General features: G+C 42.8%; 1 protein-coding gene across 1 annotated transcript in view; it reads right to left on the bottom strand.

Annotated features, from left to right (window-relative positions):
• The window catches only part of Hn (phenylalanine hydroxylase), an 83448-nt gene extending 66995 nt beyond the window's left edge, over positions 1-16453 (bottom strand). The window contains exon 1 of the mRNA XM_077637154.1: positions 16229-16453. Coding sequence (XP_077493280.1) covers positions 16229-16267 — 39 coding nt within the window. The 5' untranslated portion in view covers positions 16268-16453. The remainder of the gene's footprint in view (positions 1-16228) is intronic.
• Between the last annotated feature and the right edge of the window lie 622 nt (positions 16454-17075).

The following is a 17075-nucleotide window of genomic DNA, read 5'->3' as shown; positions in this document are numbered from 1 at the left end:
CCAAATTGGAGAACTCCAGTTAGTTTACAAGAGGGTTTTGCTTTAATCTCAATTAAAAAAATATCAGTAGACATGTCATTCAATTACAACAAAAATAGGATAAATAGTGTTGGCGAAAAAAGTAAGTGGGCGAAAATCACTTCGAAGTACCGACAGATGGCAGAAACCGAGCGATTGTTCAGGTTTCAAACTATAACATTCCAACAATATTGTATGCGGGCGCAATGTCATGGTGACATCAAGATTTTTTAGCGTTTTTTGAATAAATACTCTTGATAATTAATGTGAAACCTTAACAGCTGCGTCAGCATCAAATAATTTTTAAGAATTCTAGTATTTATTGAGAAATAACAGATTTTTTGCTCATACTCCGTAGGAACGGAAATTCATAAAGCAAAGTCCATTTCTTGAGAGGTCTTGATTAAGGACTGATTGCTTCAAATTCTTTCAACAGTCATATCTGGAACGGTTTAATCAACTCTTTATTTTGTACTGCCGTTCATTACACCTAACTAATTATTGTTACCTCAGAGCTCTTTGCACAGAGAGGCGACTAAGGTTTTTCTTTCATTTTGATATTTGCTCAAATGCAGGTGAGATTTATCTCATATGTTTATTTTTTTTTTGCAAGAGCATTTTGCTCGTTACAATCCAAATGTTTCCTTCTCATAGCCCAACGCCGAACTGCACCTGCAAAGCTATTAGGACATCTCATGACGTACAAAAAATGAGATCATATACTGATGAATAGTTTCGTATGCATCAATGAATTGAGGGTGACGATATGAGTGCTGCCCGCTTGTGTTTACAAAGAAATGCTGCACACGTGGCGCAATCCTCTTGACAGAGGCCTCTACTAGTCATGGTAGTAATAATTTTCACAACATGCGATTATAAGGAGATCGTATTTGTTTGGGAACGTGAACTTCGCACGCGTTATATGGGTTATTATTTAAAAAAAAAGATTGTCCTGCAATTTGGAAAAATTTTGAGAAAATTTGTGCCTAGTCGTACGAAGAAGATTAAGATATATTCATCGCAAATAATTATAGGTTGTGTGTCAATGATCCAGCAGTTCTTATTCCTGAAATGTGCGACAAAATAGCGAAAAGCAGAATTCATAGTTATTTTAATGACTTCATGTGCGACATTGCATGGTATTCATCAGTGCTACCAAGTCGTTTCCCCCCAGCAACGTCGCTAGATTTAGTACCGAAGTGCTTAGACCGTCATGATGAATGAGAAAAAAAAAGCGTTACGAAAATTCGAAGAAGCGTTAAATGAAAGTTTTTTGTGTTCATTGGAAAGCGTCGTCATCGTGCTCCAACTTAATTCAGCTGGCTGCTCAAGAAACTGATCAATGTTAAATAAATTTGTTGTTCACAATTGCTTTCTACTGCGCCATCGTTCTACTAAAAGGATTTTTATACTTTACTCTTAGCAGAAACTTATCGCTTCTATACTGTTACATTGAAAGCTGAACGGAGAGAGTACCACGTGAGGCTGATGAAAATGGTAGTTATTTGCATTTCATGACATTGTTTCGAGCCGAAGCTATCGAATATAATAAGCGTGTTCGTTGCTCGTTGAGCGCTGTCCCCGAGAAAAAAAAACACACACACAAATACGGGTATTGCAACTAGCCTCGTCTCGATTATTCCATATATTCCAGATATTATCCCGCATTATAAGTATTAGCATCAGAAAGCCTTCTTTGAGGACAGACAGAGCTTTGAACGAAGACTCCGACTAGCTCTTTGATGGGACCGCTTTCAGTTAGACGCTGATTAAAGGCGGAAAGCTTGAGTTTACATCGTCGCCGCTGGCAGCACATTTTTTTCACGTCGCCGCCTCACACGTGTAATTTATAACTACATCCTTCGATCTTTTTAAGCGTGCCTTAAATGCAGACATTATTTTAGTTGTTCCTGCGATGTTGACATTCCAAAGAAAGCGGCCTTCTCTGATGTCTGCAATAATTTTCTTATTTATTATTCATATTCCCTCAATCGCTTAATGAACCTGAGTCTGACGCGTCTTTTTTTTTATTCACCGTCTCACACGTGCTAAATAACGTGGAAAACACACAAACACGGGTATTGCAACACGCGCCGCCTAGATTATTTCGTATACTCTCGATATTAACCCGCATTGTGAGTATTATCATCAGGAAGCTTTCTTTGAGGACAGACAATGCTTTGAACGAAGACTCCGACTAGCTATTTGATGGGCCCGCTTCCAGTTAGACGATGATTAAAGGCGCAAAACGTGAATTAACAGCGTCGCCTCTGGCAGCACATTTTTTTCACGTCGCCGCCTCACCCGTCTGATTTATTACTCCATCCTTCGATCTTTTTAAGCGTGCTTTAAATTCAGACATTCCTTTAGTTGTTCCTGCGATGTTCTCATTCCAAAGAGAGTGGCCTTCTCTGATGTTCCCTCAATCGCTTTATGAACCTGAGTCTGATGCGTTTTTTTTATTCGCCGTCACACACGTGTTAAATAACGTGCAAAAACACACAAATGCGGGTATTGCAACATGGGCCGCCTAGATTATTTCGTATATTCCCGATATTATCCCGCACTGTGAGTATTAGCATCAGGAAGCTTTCTTTGAGGACTGACAATACTTTGAACGAAGACTCCGACTAGCTATTTGATGGGCCCGCTTCCAGTTAGACGCTGATTAAAGGCGGAAAGCGTAAATTGACAGCGTCGCCGCTGGCAGAACATTTTTTTTCACGTCGCCGCCTCACCAGTGTGATTTATTACTCCATCCTTCGATCTTTTTAAGCGTGCTTTAAATGCAGAGATTCTTTTGGTTGTTCCTGTGATGTTGACGTTCTAAAGAAGGCATCCTTCACTGATGTCTTCAATCATTTTCTTCTTTCTTTTCCTTATGCATTCAATGACTTTCCGGACCTGAGTCTGGCGCGTTTTCTTTTCAGGAGCCCTCAAGCCATATTGCACACTGAGGGCAAAGTGCAACAGTTCTGGTGCGCTGGAGGCAAACATTCACAAAAGAACAGGTCTCTGGGCATCAAAGAAGCGAGCAGTGCTTCTTAACTATAGTCTCTGTTATCTTGACCTAAATAATTTCTAAGCATTATCATCAGGAGCAGCGTGGCTACGCCCTCTGTGGGACAAACGTTTCACACATATCTCTCCGATTAATCAGGTCCCGTGCTAGCAGCGGCCACGTTATCCCAAGAAACTTCATATTCTCACCACAAGCCTAACTTTATGCCGCCCCCTACTACGCTTGCTTTCTCTTGGAATCCAGTTCGTTACTCTTAACGAGTTCTTGGTTATCGTTCCTTCACGTTGCACTCCCTGTAATAAGGGAGTAATTACTCATTGTCATCCACCCGAGCGCCGCCATACGGCTACAAAGGAAAGTTATACAACTTTCTCAGAAAGTTCGTAGTTTAAGAAAAATTTGTCCTGTCCGGACGAATTCCCTGTCATTCCCAGTCCATGATCATTTCGTCTCGATTTCAACAAGAACTTTTTAGCACGCGTTCATTACCTGAACCACTCTTTTCTGTTCCTACCTCTTAACGTTACACTGTCAATTTTGTTTTCCAAAGCTCGCTGCTTTGTCCGCACTTGTTCACTTCTACAAGTAAGAAGCAGCAGATACTGACAAACTGCCATTAACGATTCCCGAGTACCCGCCAGATAAGCTGCTCCTCATTGGTATTCTTGTTGTTTATTCATTCTCGTGGTCGGAACCTACGGTCACTAGCTGCCTGAAGTAGAGGAAATACCTCACCACTTCAAGGGCCTAGCTACGTGTCGTAAACTGCTATTTCCTTCTGAGACTGCAGAAGATTACTGTAGTTTTCTGCCTATTAGTTTTGAAACGCCGTTTTGCTTTGCCTGTCTAAATCATTAGTCATTCTTAGAAGTTCGTCCCCTGACTTACCTAGCAAGACAATGTCAGCAACTAATCTTAGATAACTAAGATATCCTCCTATAACTCTTATCCTTAACTGTTTAGAATCCTGGTCTCTGAATACTTCGTGTAAATAAGTGGTAAATTGCAGCGGAGAGATCGTATCTTCCTGCCTGACATCATTACTAATTGGATCAAATTACTTTATTTGTGGACGACTATGGTTCTGGGGCGAACGCTTTAGATATCTTCGAGTATTTTACATATGGCTTTGCTACATCCTTGTTCCGTGTGACTGCCGATAACTCGGCTCAGTGAGATGCTTGGTCGTTATCTGTTAAGAGTATATATTGTGTTTGGTTGTGTTCTGCGCAATTCTGTATCATTTGAATAATAATGAAAATTTTGCCTATTCTCCAGTACGCCTTTCCTTTGGTTCAGTGAAGTCTAAGGTTGTCCTGGTTGTATTAGCAATTATCTTATTGAGAATATTATAAGCTACTTCGAGTATTCCGCTCAGTCTGCAATTTGAGGATATCTTGAAGCCCCTTTATTATGGACTAAGACAATATTATCTTGAAAGAACGAACTAGCGCAACTAAAACGCAGGCTAGGGGAAAATAAACGCGCGTTGTAAGCGCTGAACTTACATCTGGCAGTTTAACAATAAAAAAGCTAATAATCTAACCCCCGCGGGACAAGCTCACGTTGTCTTAAAAATAATAATAGAAACTTTAAATTGATAACTCATTCTCTGATTCGTAAACACCTACTGGAGTTTATCGAGTTCCGAGAGTCCTATCTGGCGCTTTGTCAACGCCACGTAAGATGACATGAGATTTTCCCGTGGTGGTGAGATATTTAACTGCGTCTTTTGTTTTCTATTAAAGAGCCAGTTTTAAGTTCAGCGCTTGTACGTGTCTTTCCTGTCCCTGGTCGTTCGTTTCAGTTGCTCCGTTTCATTCTTTCAAGATGCAATACCAACTCGCTACTATGCTATGTTGGTATATTTTTAGCATTCTTTCAAGGTTCCGGTATAAACGGGGTCAGAATAATAAAAGTCTGGGATAGTACTAGAGTGGTACAAGTCCCGAAAGGATCCTCTCTGGAAGTTTTCCTTTCATCTTGTGGGTGCGCTGATTAATATATGCGAGCTCTCATAGCTCTGTTTTTTTTCTTCTTGAACTGAGTTTCATGACCAGACTCATGAGGAACATATGTTTGTGGAATTGGCAGGAGATACAACTTTGCGCATGCATCACGTGCGCGAGTCGGCACTGGCGTGGAATTGCCAACTTGTGAGTGGGGTGATCGACGCGTAATCGCTTGCTTTTCTAATGCGAAAGCCTTGCTTGCTTCATCAGTGTGCGCAAGACCTGTCCGCAGGAATCGTGTACAATCAGTGTCCGCTCCACCTGTCAAACGAAATGTTATTCAAGGTCACCAATAGTGGTTAATTATCGACATAATCAGTTAGTCATTAAAAAGCCACGTAATCATTATGATATCATAATCCTGCACGAGCACCTATCTCTCAGGAAAGGTTAATTCTTAAGCTGGCTCACGTTATGATTGCATTATGAAGCTATAACCATTCTTTAACTTCGCCTGAAGTGATCAGACCTTCGTTTCCGAATTTTAGCCGGAGGCTAGGAATCAGTAGAAAGCTTAACGGTTTACTTCACACATCCCCCACTAAAAGATTAACTACGCAGAAGTGTCGACAAGGCAGCAGTGGCAACTCTATTCAGAAAAAAGCAAAGACACAAAATGTTTTTCTCCTGAGGAGTTATGCACTCATATAACATCATAGTACACATCAGTCATCATCAAGAGCTTAACTCAAAAGCGATTTGTTTCAGGATTGAGGCTACCGGCATTACTGCACTGTAATGTCCTAGTTATGCGATTTCTAGCTGTTTTCAGTAGAAACACTATCATAAAAAAAAACCGCAAATGCCCGCAAAGCTATAACTCATCGATGTAAGTATCCAGATAAATAGGACTTGAGCGCGACGCTTTTAAAGCTGCAAGTCTCGGTTTGCAACACTTCCATCACACCGCCGTATAATGCTCGTATGTCATACTGTCGTGACGCACGTCACCCTGTATAAAAAAGATATATTACACGAAGACCACCCAGTGATATGACAAAAAGTGACTCAAGCGGAATGACGCAACGCACGAAGAGGAGGAGGGCAGTGAGACCACTAGATATTAAATTACGCGGTCGTCTTCAGTGTAAGATAAGCCTCAGTTCCTTTTATCGTCATCAGTAGCCGCCTCACCGGCGCGGCCAAAACTATCCAATTCATCTCATCTCTGACATCAAAGCAGGAGAATCTATCTATGCCAAGAATCTATGTCACTGAACAGCGCACAGTTCGCCTGCGTCGTCGCGTTTTTTTTTGTCTAGAACTTCCTGTGAAACCTGGACTGCGGCGTCCGAGTTTTCATGTCCTTTGTTCGGAAGATTTAAGAGCATGTATTGCTCTTTACTTCTTTCCCGCTCTCTATATGTCATTTAGAGCGACGACAGTCTCGGCATCAGCTAGCCTTGTCTCTGTCCTTTGTTTGTTTTGTCTTGGTTTGGCTTCTATTCAGCCTTGACGCTCTGTCCCACCCAAAAAAACCTACTGCTCGACTGCGTCGATGATGGATAACACAGGAAGGTAAAGCTGGCACGATGTCAAGCTAACGTGGATGAATGAAGGCTAAGCCTATTGACGTCGGCCCATTGCTTAAAATGGTAACCATGGGGGCAGGAGAAGCGGAAAAGGGGCCACGCAAGCCCGCCTTGAAACTTTTCTTTCTTGAGACGGGAGATTATAGAACAGCATGTTTTACAGGGCAAAGTACAGTGAACAAAAAAAGTATAGCAGAAAAAGCAAGTAAGTTTTTGTACAGGGGCCAGATCGCTGTCAGGCCAATGTCCCTGACGCTGTGTTGTCACGCTCCCCTGCTTTACTAAAGATGACAAGTGGTTGGACGGTACCCGTATATCGTTCGGAGATCTTTTGCTTGTACGTGTGCCGGTCTAAGGGACTGTTTAGGATGTTTTATTGGGGGATGAACTAAAATAACTACGAAGGCAAAAATGTAATAAGCAGTTTCACAGATGCAAACTGTAATGTTGAAATACGTACACAAAACGGGCATGCAGGAACAATTAACACGCTACAAGGGTGAATAGCAGTGTTCGGAAAACGCTGAATTGATGACTCATTAGTCAAGATTTGGGGCGGAAGTGATGTCGGCTTCTAGATGGTTCCTACGGCAGATTGTCGAAAAAAAAATGCGATGTTACTGAGAAGTCTAGTACGAACGAACTCAGGATTCAATTTGAATGTTTATGTAACGTATAGAAAAAAACGTAATTTGTTGGCTCTACATGGAACTCAGTACGTTAGGACAGACTGCAATAAACTCGTAAAATTACATTAACAAACATATAAAGTTAAATTTTCGGAAGAGGAATTCAATCCCGTTTTCAAAACTTCTGATGAAAGAATAGCGTGCTGATATTGTAGAGGTAGCTACTGTGTTCTGTTACCATGCAAGTATGTTAATGACATTCTGTCGGAGATCAAACTAAACGACCAACCTTTATGTTCTCAGAGGTATTGCTGCGCATTGAGACGCCATCTGATGACGCATCACGGATATTGAGACAGGCGCTGTCACTTATCTCAACATCGAGGAAGATCATTTATTTCGGCCTCCGATAGTAGAATTAATGTGGATTTTAAATGCGACGGTCATGGAACGTCTTCAGTTCAACTAACCCCAATGAACCTAAATCTCAGACAACGCCTAGTAATCCTATGTCTGATATTATTAGAGGCAATAATGCGCAAATGATTCACCGGCAGAAACAGCAAAGGAAATCTACTTAAAAACTGCAAGGTGTTCATAATTCGCATTAACGGCATAAATGCAGGAAGAGTAGCTGGACGACAGATGCGGATTTAAATTCTATTTTTTCAAATTTTTCAGGGCAGTAACAGTCTGTGCTGCATTAGAGACTAAGCATTATAGAACGCGCTCGTTACGCTCTAAATGTTTGACTGCAGTGTTAAACTGTGCTACAATAAACTTTGAAGCACATTAATGGTACATTTATTTATGGCCGGTAGCATGTTTCAGTATCTCATGGGAAGATACCTATTTTTCTTAAATATGAATTACAGTATTGAATAATAAAATAATAAAAATAATAATAATAATAATTGGTTTTGGGGGAAAATAGATGGCGCAGTATCTGTCTCATATATCGTTGGACACCTGAACCGCGCCGTAAAAGAAGGGATAAAGGAGGGAGTGAAAGAAGAAATAGGTGCCGTAGTGGAGGGCTCCGGAATAATTTCGACCACCTGGGGATCTTTAACGTGCACTGACATCGCAGAGCACACGGACGCCTTAGCGTTTTGCCTCCATGAAAACGCAGCCGCCGCGGTCGGGTTCGAACCCGGGAACTCCGAATGAGTAGCCGAGCGCGCTTACAATATTACCTCAGAACATAAAAATCAGGTACCACAAAAAAAGAAAGCAGGCTAGCTGCTTAGGTGCAGTCTACTGGCGAGCGATAATGAATTGCGTCAGTCCGAGCAGAGAAAATTGCTACGCAATCCAAAGAGAAATTAGAGCTGGTGCCACGTGCTCGCTCGAGGCAGAAAGAACGAGATAAGTCCGCCTCAAGCGACTCAAGACAGAGGAAGTGATTGCAGGATTCGGGGAACAGTCTTCGGTTGCTTTCTTTTGGCCTTGTTTTCTTTTATACGTGTCGTCAAGAGCCATTCTTCCTTTTTTCCTGAAGAATACAACATTTTTTTATGTATTGCATACGTCCGATTTGAATTCAGCGGCATACAATAACCCAAAGAGCACGAGTAATCGGCTCGATATTGGCCAATATTGGGCCGATTACTTGTGCTGCTTGGGAACGCCTAGAATACCAACGTCCCATGGGTGTGCACAATGGACAATAATAATGGTTGTGCCACAAATTTTCCCCCTCGCCTGCCCCTATGAGAGCAACCACTTTGATGGCGTCACCACTCTGGATAAATTGTCAAGGGCACTCATTTCCTTGCCCAACCGAGCAACATTATCGTCGGTTGCGATAATGCGTCCGCCTCATGCGGCTCTCAGGATACATGATAATGTGCGCGCTCAGTGTCCTATCAACAGGAAGCTCCATAAGTGCACTCTGCACGTGCTTAAACACTGAAGCGCCACGTATTTGTGGAGCTTACTGTTTAAGGGGGCGCGGAGGGCACTCGTGCTGCTTCCTGTTGAACGTTCGTGTAGCTTCTACTGTTAAAGGGGAGAATGAAGAAGCGAAATGCTAGTCTTGCTCTGAGTGAAACTCGAGTGAGAGCCCTCCAGCAAAGGAAGAAGCCACAGGAAGCCGTAAAAGCATTTCCCAGACAAAAGCGGCAGGGGAGGATTAAGTAACTAACACTGTGGAAATGTTGCGCTGGGAAAACTGGCTCCGTAGGGCCGTTCGTGTTTGGGTTCTTGCTTGTTGCAGATTTCGTGGGGTCACAATGGAGCGATATTTTTCTTAAAATTCTGGTGCAAATCGGGTTATCCAGCCAGATTTGCATAATTCGGGTTATTTGTTTTTGCACTAAAGGATACTTTACTAGAAGTGCTCGTTTGTGTGACGGACACATAATCCCTATTTTTTCTCAACATTTTTCAAACAACATAATGTTGACAGTTTGGGCAAAAAAAAAATGCTCACCAACTTTGATTTCCTTTTCACCTATAACGGTTGTTAAGTCGCGCAAACTGTCAATCTTCTGCTCGAGCATGTGAGACCTGCCTGCCTCGTATATAGCGAGAGCAATAATTAAACATCAGAGAGACTATTTTAAACGATAAAGAGCCCCGGAGCCAGGTGTCAGGGAGCGTTGCTCTCGATACATGAGTCTGGATAAATGACAGGTCAGTACCCGCTTTTTGGCGACGAGTTTCTAGAATTTAATTTTCAGATGTAGCCTCAAATAAGCCAAGGCGTGAATAACTAGAGTTAAGGGAGGTTTAAGGCCAGTTTAGCGATCAACCAAAACTCATGTGAAATAAGACTCATTACGCCCTAATTTTCGTCCGGTTTCTTCTACTATGAGCCCTCCATTCCACTGCCCTTGTAAGCAGTCCAGAACGGGTATTTTCGGAAAGAAATAATAATAATAATAATAATAATAATAATAATAATAATAATAATAATAATAATAATAATAATAATAATAATAATAATAATAATAATAATAATAATAATTGGTTTGGGGGGAAAGGAAATGGCGCAGTATCTGTCTCATATATCGTTGGACACCTGAACCGCGCCGTAAGGGAAGGGATAAAGGTGGGAGTGAAAGAAGAAAGGAAGAAGAGGTGCCGCAGTGGAGGGCTCCGGAATAATTTCGACCACCTGGGGATCTTTAACGTGCACTGACATCACACAGCACTTTACCTTGATTTTTAAGAGAGCCGTTGTGGGTCCAGGAATCGGTTAAAATTAGGTTTTACACGAAAACGGTTTTAGCGAAAACGGAGGTAGCTATGTATATACATAATGTCTCACGTGTTCGAGCGCACGATAATAATGTAGGAGTGCTAACATTTTCTGGAATCGTAGGGAAGGGCCTATAAAGGATGTTGAAATATATGCTGATAACCTTCCTTTCTCTTTTTCGGGGCCTGTCAAAGGAGCTTTTGCGTAAACTGAGGACAACACAGCTAGAAATGAAAATCGGAATTACAACGTAACGTTAATATGCAGGAAGAGAGCAAAGTGGGTACGAAAAGAGGTACATCAGTTTAAGTCAAGAAAAGAAAATGGTCATGGCCAGAGCATCAAATTCAAAGACAATGTAACGGATGGTCTCTTAAGGTTACGGAGTGGATTTCGAGAGATGGAAAGCCGGAAAGGGGTGTTAGCAGACGAATGCGATAGAAAGTTTTCGGGAACACAAAGCCGCTGCTGTCAGTGGACAGGGTTAGTTGGAGGGGTATAGAAGAGAATGTTATTGTGCACAGAAAGTAGTTAGGGCAATTATGTTGCTAACGACCGTGTTTTTCTCACGGTACTTAATTTTAAATCGCGCCTTTGATGGTGACGTCAAGAGAACATAGATTCTGTGGTCGCCAAATAGAAGTCGATATCCCGCTAGCCCAGCCTCACTAAACGGCAAATGTGCTTGACACCTTCGCATAGTTCTTTCGAAAGAAGCCAGTTGCGGTGCTCACACCTTTAGTTAATCTTACAGAATTTTGAAGCTTCTAAAAACTTCAAGTTACCGCAAAAGTAACACCTTTTTCTTATGATCTTGGCGTAGGACGTGATCAAATGGCATTCAGTTTTCTTAAAGCCTGCTACGGCAGCAGCAGTAGCATGCTTGGCTCTAAAAGATGTTCCAGAAGAGATCGCCCTGATGTAACAAATTCTTGCACGAAATCGCAAAGAGCTTGTACTACTTTGTTTTGGCCGTGCACAGCCAAGCAGCAAGGTATGCAACTGTAAACAAATTTGCATGCTTTCGGGATCCTTCTCGCCACTTTGCTCGTTAAAGAAGGCGTGCTTACCTTTAAGCCTGACGTAGCAGATGCGCTGAAACAAAGCTCACTAGATTTTCACCGACGTTGCTCGTGCAAGGGCAACGCCTCTGGCCGCGAGACTGGGCCTTAGCCTTCGCCTTAGTCTCCGTGATTTACGCTGATGGCTAGGCAGATTAGAGAGCAGAGGAGGAGTGGCCGGTGCCGTTTGACTTAGCGAAAACTGCTCCAGCTTCCTTGCAAAGGAAAGGGGGGAGCCCCTGGACAGCCGACGATAATCGCCAAAGTTCAAGGGTATCCGGTTTCCGGCCTGTGATAAGCTTCCGCGGGGGATGTCACGCGCCACGCTGGCTAGACGGTGTCACGTGATGGTAGACCATGACAGCGGCCCAGTGTGTCGCGAAAAAGTCTTTCGCTAAGAGATTTAAACAGTAGGCGTCCCGAACAGTGCGCCGAAAGTAATTTATATCTTGGTATGAGGCTACGGGGCAACAACCGTTTCACGGGATGAGGGACTTGACGTCGCCTGAAAACAACTAGAACAATTACGATCAGAGCGAGCTTGAGCAGTCCTGTTGATAAAGATAAAACTCCTAATGGCGCCCTTTTTCATACTAAATTTGTAATGGTCAGCTTATCTTCAAAGAATGCCTGATTTCGCACTGATGGAAGTATATTTTAGCTAAATGGAAATTCATTTTCTAGGAAAGCAAAGGTGCAAGTACATACACACCATCAAAACACAACGTTTCGTTAGCGCTAATTGATAAAAAGCTCAGGAAGTTTCTATTGGCCTATTAGGACCGCATGATCTACCAGGCTGTCAATGATCGCAGTTGATATTAACTCTTGTGTTCTCGTGGTGTCTGTGTCATCTCTACGCCCTGAGTGTTCCGCTCTTTCTTTAGAAAAATCATGGGTGAGCTGTATTCACGAACACATTGATTCACACAAAGTAGAACATCTCAGACACGTAATTAACGCACTGGTTCCTCTGTGAACTGGAGGTTTCGGTATTTCTCTGCGAAATCTTAAACGGGAGTACATGCTCAGACAAGTACAGGACGCTCAATAAACCGCTTTTGCCGCGACCATTTTAATAATCTGGTTACTTCAAACTGCAGAAAGAGAAAGTTATGGATGAAGGAGCATTTACAAAACTGACCTAATTGGACTTTGTACGTGGCACTATGATTGTTACCGATTAAAGCTTGTCACCATTTTTCATGCATTTCAAAATATACTTTTTAATCTTATTTCTTTTAATTACCGAACAGTCAACTTTTCTTGGTTCCGGTTTTCTGTTTCTGAGTTTAGAAATTGAGTTTACTAAAAGAACGCTAATATTTTGACAGAACTATTCAAAGCGAGAAATAAACAGGCGAAAACATTCCTTTCGGGATTTCAGCAAATCCTACGAGGTGTCTTACATTGGTTTATACTTTTATCTGCCGAAGTTGTCCACCGGTCATGGGGCTCGGTTGCTGACCCAAAAGACTGTGGTTCGATCCTGGTTGCGGCGGCCGTATTTGGATCTAGGCGAAATCCTACAGTTACTGTGCGATGTCTGCCCACGTTAAAGATTTCCTGGTGGTCAAAATTATCCGCAGCCTTCCACTACGACGTGCGCATAGTTTGAGTCGTTCTGGGACGTTAAACCGCATAAACCCTAAATTATTGATTTATATTTATTAAACACAGAGTACGATATTCGTTGGGAAAAAAAGCGATAACGCGGCAATGAAAACACCGCTGTGTATGGAGCTTGCTGAAAGGAGGCGGCAGTAAATAGGGCAACGCGCGAATGTCACCAACTTTCCTGTTGAATGGCTTCTCTCATCGCCATAAATTCTGAACAATGACATTTTTGATTAAAAATTGTTTCTCGGCGCTATTTTTCTTATATCGTTATGTACCACTAAAGGAATCAATACGTCCGCCAGGCTTAAATTTTTTTGCTAGTAATGCGTCTGCATTTGTCAAAAACCGTCCCCATTGGTTTTCTAAGCCAGCCTTAACCCCACGAATGGAGCGCTGCAACAACTTGATTAGAACGATTTTACAACACTTAGAATGAAAAGTTCATTTCCTTCAATGTTTCCTTAACAGTACCCAAGTATTTTGGAGAGTTTCTTGGAAATTAAAATTGATTTCTAAGCATCCCAGACATTTAATGAACTAATCTAAGTTACATGCCATGTGCAGCTGGACGTAGCCCAATCGCCCAAAGAAAGCCGACTTAACGATTATAGAATCAGCCCTTGTTTTCTAAAAAGAACCCCTCATATAAGGGAGTGAATTCATAGTAGAATCATTTTCAAATTCATAACTCTATGTAGTGAAATTTCAAAAAAAAGCTTCAATTCAGGTTAATATCGCAAAATCCTTGTTGGTTTTTACTAAAGCGATTATTAAGGCTCTAGTTCCAATCTGCTAAATGTTTCCGCGCACACGCTTAACGCCATGGCTTCAGTAAGTTCCTGCTAAGCTACGAGATGCAACTAATGGCAATAGATTTCTCGTCATTCGGTGGGGCACCGTATGGTGACATACTGGGCTCTGAGATCAACTTAAGGATTGCCTGTATCGGCATAAGACTGTTACAATGAAGCAGACGCTACTTTGAAAGCGGTGCTTTTATAAAATAGAAATAAATTCAGGGCAGATCAATTGCACTGCTCTTGACGAAACGCGAGAGCATTGTTCTTTACCGTGTCGTACCTTGTGCTTTCTATCTACAGCACGGACCAAGAGCTGTACAACTACCACCACTATCGCTACTTGTAACTTCACTATGCCTTTATCACCAGTAGAATCCAATCGCTTTCACCTGCCACTAAATTGCCCCTACCATCTTGGATGCGCCGGTGTTTCATTAGAGCCTTTGTTTCATTATACTCTGTGTGTCATTATAGCCGTTGTTTCATTACACCCTGTGTTTCATTGGAGCCGTTGTTTCATCGTAGCCGGTGTGACATTATATCCGCTGTTTCACTCTATTAGGTGTTCTAGCTGGTGGCTGGTGGTGGTTTCACACTGACGCCGACAGCGGAGTTCTCGTCATAATGGTCCTTCTAATGTTCTCGCATTACAAAAATAAAACCGTATTAATAAAACCGTGGAATCTAATTGGTGCTAGCCCTGCAGTGATCTTCAAGTCGCTCACCTTCATTACTACCTATATATTTTGCGTGATCCCTAAGCCGGTTGATCGAACAACACCCCGTCTGTCCACTGTAGGATTTCCTACAAGGCAGGGAAATTTCGTATACGACGTTTGTGGCACACTTTATGAAACGCTGGTCTTGATTCTTCAGAGAGCCAAGCATTTGGCTTTCGCCTTTACGAGGCTGAGCTGAAGTTTCTGTCGCGCATACTCTCATAAGATTGTTTACTTCCATGTTGCCTTGTACGCGTGCGCATGGCGGGGTTATGGAGGGCTATATATGTCGAGTGCTTTCACTCTCATTAGCAGTTGAAATGAGCGCCCGGGGTGTCGTCGTCTTTGCTGTGTGTATTGTTTTGGCGCAAAAATCTTTTCAGTATTTACATATGATCACCAGCTAGCCCAGCAGTTAACTCTTCTAAAATAGAAAGAATGTTTACTAAGAAAATCTTGGTGAATTAATCATTCGTATCAATTAGCAGAGCTTTAATCCGGACACTCCAAAAATTTAATGTAGTACACCGTTCGCCTTTGTCCACTGAGCTCTCATCAGCTGCAAGAGCCTTTCAGTGTTAGCCCATAACAGAGATTAATGGAAAAGCGCAGCTTACTTCAAAATCTTACACAATCTCTCTAACGCAGCCTTAAGTCATGAAGCTTCTAAGGTAATCGACTAAATTGTTCTTTTTCAAGAAAATAGAAATAATGAAATCTAGGAATATAGGAAGTCCAGTAATCAACTATATCCTCGAGCTTTTTTATCTTTCTTTTGATGGCCTTTATTCTCTTCTCCCCTTAAGTAGCTTTTAGCTAAGGTATAACATTGTATTTGCAGGCAGTTATTCGAGGTTCGCATTTGTTTCGAATCAGGCAGCTTGTACGTTTTTTTTTGTGCTACGCGATCCACTTTTGTATGGGTATAAATGGCCATTTTTACGGATAATTGGTGAACTTTTCAGCTGCATTTTTAGGCGAAGTAAACAGTTTCATAAAGGTAAGTTAAAAAGCACATGTGTGAAACAAAAAAGCAAAAATGAAACAATTCAGTTATAGTTTTCTTCGTCGAAAAGCATCCCCAAAGAAGGACGTTCTCAACAGGGTTTTTCAAATAATGGTTACTGACTACGCACTTTGTAACGGTTTACAAAGGAGAATAATTTTAGGCCACAGTTGGACTTGTATCTTACGAGGCGAAATGTAGGAAAACCAGCAGCAACGAGGCGATCTTCGCAGTAATATAATTTTGCCGGATGTAGGAGACGCAGTAAGAAACACACTGCGTGAGGCCATAAGTGCGGCCAGGTTTACGTGAAAATTATTTGAAGGTTCCCTTCTAAGAGCACGCATGCCACGCCTTCGTTTATGGCTGAAAAGACTAGGCACGCGTTGGACAGCTCTCAAACCTTCAAATCTCCATGGAAGCTCTCTATCGTTTACCTTATGCGACAGAAAACATCACCCTTCATTGTGACGTCCCGTTTGAAAGTCGCTGAGGGTCTCAAGAACGCTCTGTGCGACGACTGCCATTGCCCTCTAGCATCGAATTCTTATATCTCTCTAGCACACCCGTCTGTCTAAGCCGAGAAAAAGCAAGTGCTTCCTACCTCTCCGGCTGTTTCCGCTCCACGAATGAGTGCATCCATGTCGGCTGGAGTCCTTTTGCGCTGGGGCTCCGCTCGTATAGTATTGAGGCCGAAGGTCGCCTTCCTTCCGCACTGGTTCAAGCTGAAGCCGATAAATCTGGCGAGGGAAGCAGGGTACGTACGGAAGTCTGGGTCTTCTCCAGTCAACAGAGTCGAAGCTCTCGGCTGGCCGTCGCAGCAATTAGCTAGAATGGACGTCGGCACGAGGGGTCCTGTTTATGCCAGCCGTCATGAGATCTGACCACGTTGGCGCCGCCCAATCGCGGCTCGGGACCCCCCGGTAATCGTGGCGACCTTGTTAACTGGCGTCTATCTCAGCCTCGGGCAGACGGGGCTGTCGCAGCCGTCTGGTGTTACTGCCGCGGGGCAAGGGCTTTTTCCTGCGCCATCGGATAACGAGCGCTTATTGCCCTATTGCCGCAGCGGAGAATCCTCGAAGAGGAGGTGGAGGCTATCTATTTTGTTGTCACTCCCTGGAGAACCGGCGTGGATGCATGTGAGAAGATTAGTGAAAGACGCGTCGTCATACCATGGACGACGCGTCTTTAGAAAGCTGGAGGGGCGTCGCGTTATGTGGAGTGGAGTAACGCAATGCTATACTCGGGGACAGCTTTCTGTGGATATGCAGTGGAAGCTACGAGCGCGCGCTGCCAGTTTAAACGCATATCTTGTTCCATCGTGAGCATGTGATAAGAGCACGCTTATGAAAGCCTTGCGCCTCGTCCTCGTAGCTTCCACTCATCATCATCATCATCATCATCATCAGCCCTACTACACCCACTGCAGGGCAAAGGCCTCTCCCATGTCT

The sequence above is a fragment of the Amblyomma americanum genome, chromosome 9 (genome assembly GCF_052857255.1).
Source record: "Amblyomma americanum isolate KBUSLIRL-KWMA chromosome 9, ASM5285725v1, whole genome shotgun sequence".
In the NCBI taxonomy this organism is placed as follows: Eukaryota; Metazoa; Arthropoda; class Arachnida; order Ixodida; family Ixodidae; genus Amblyomma; species Amblyomma americanum.
This window is presented reverse-complemented; position numbering and strand designations above follow the sequence as displayed.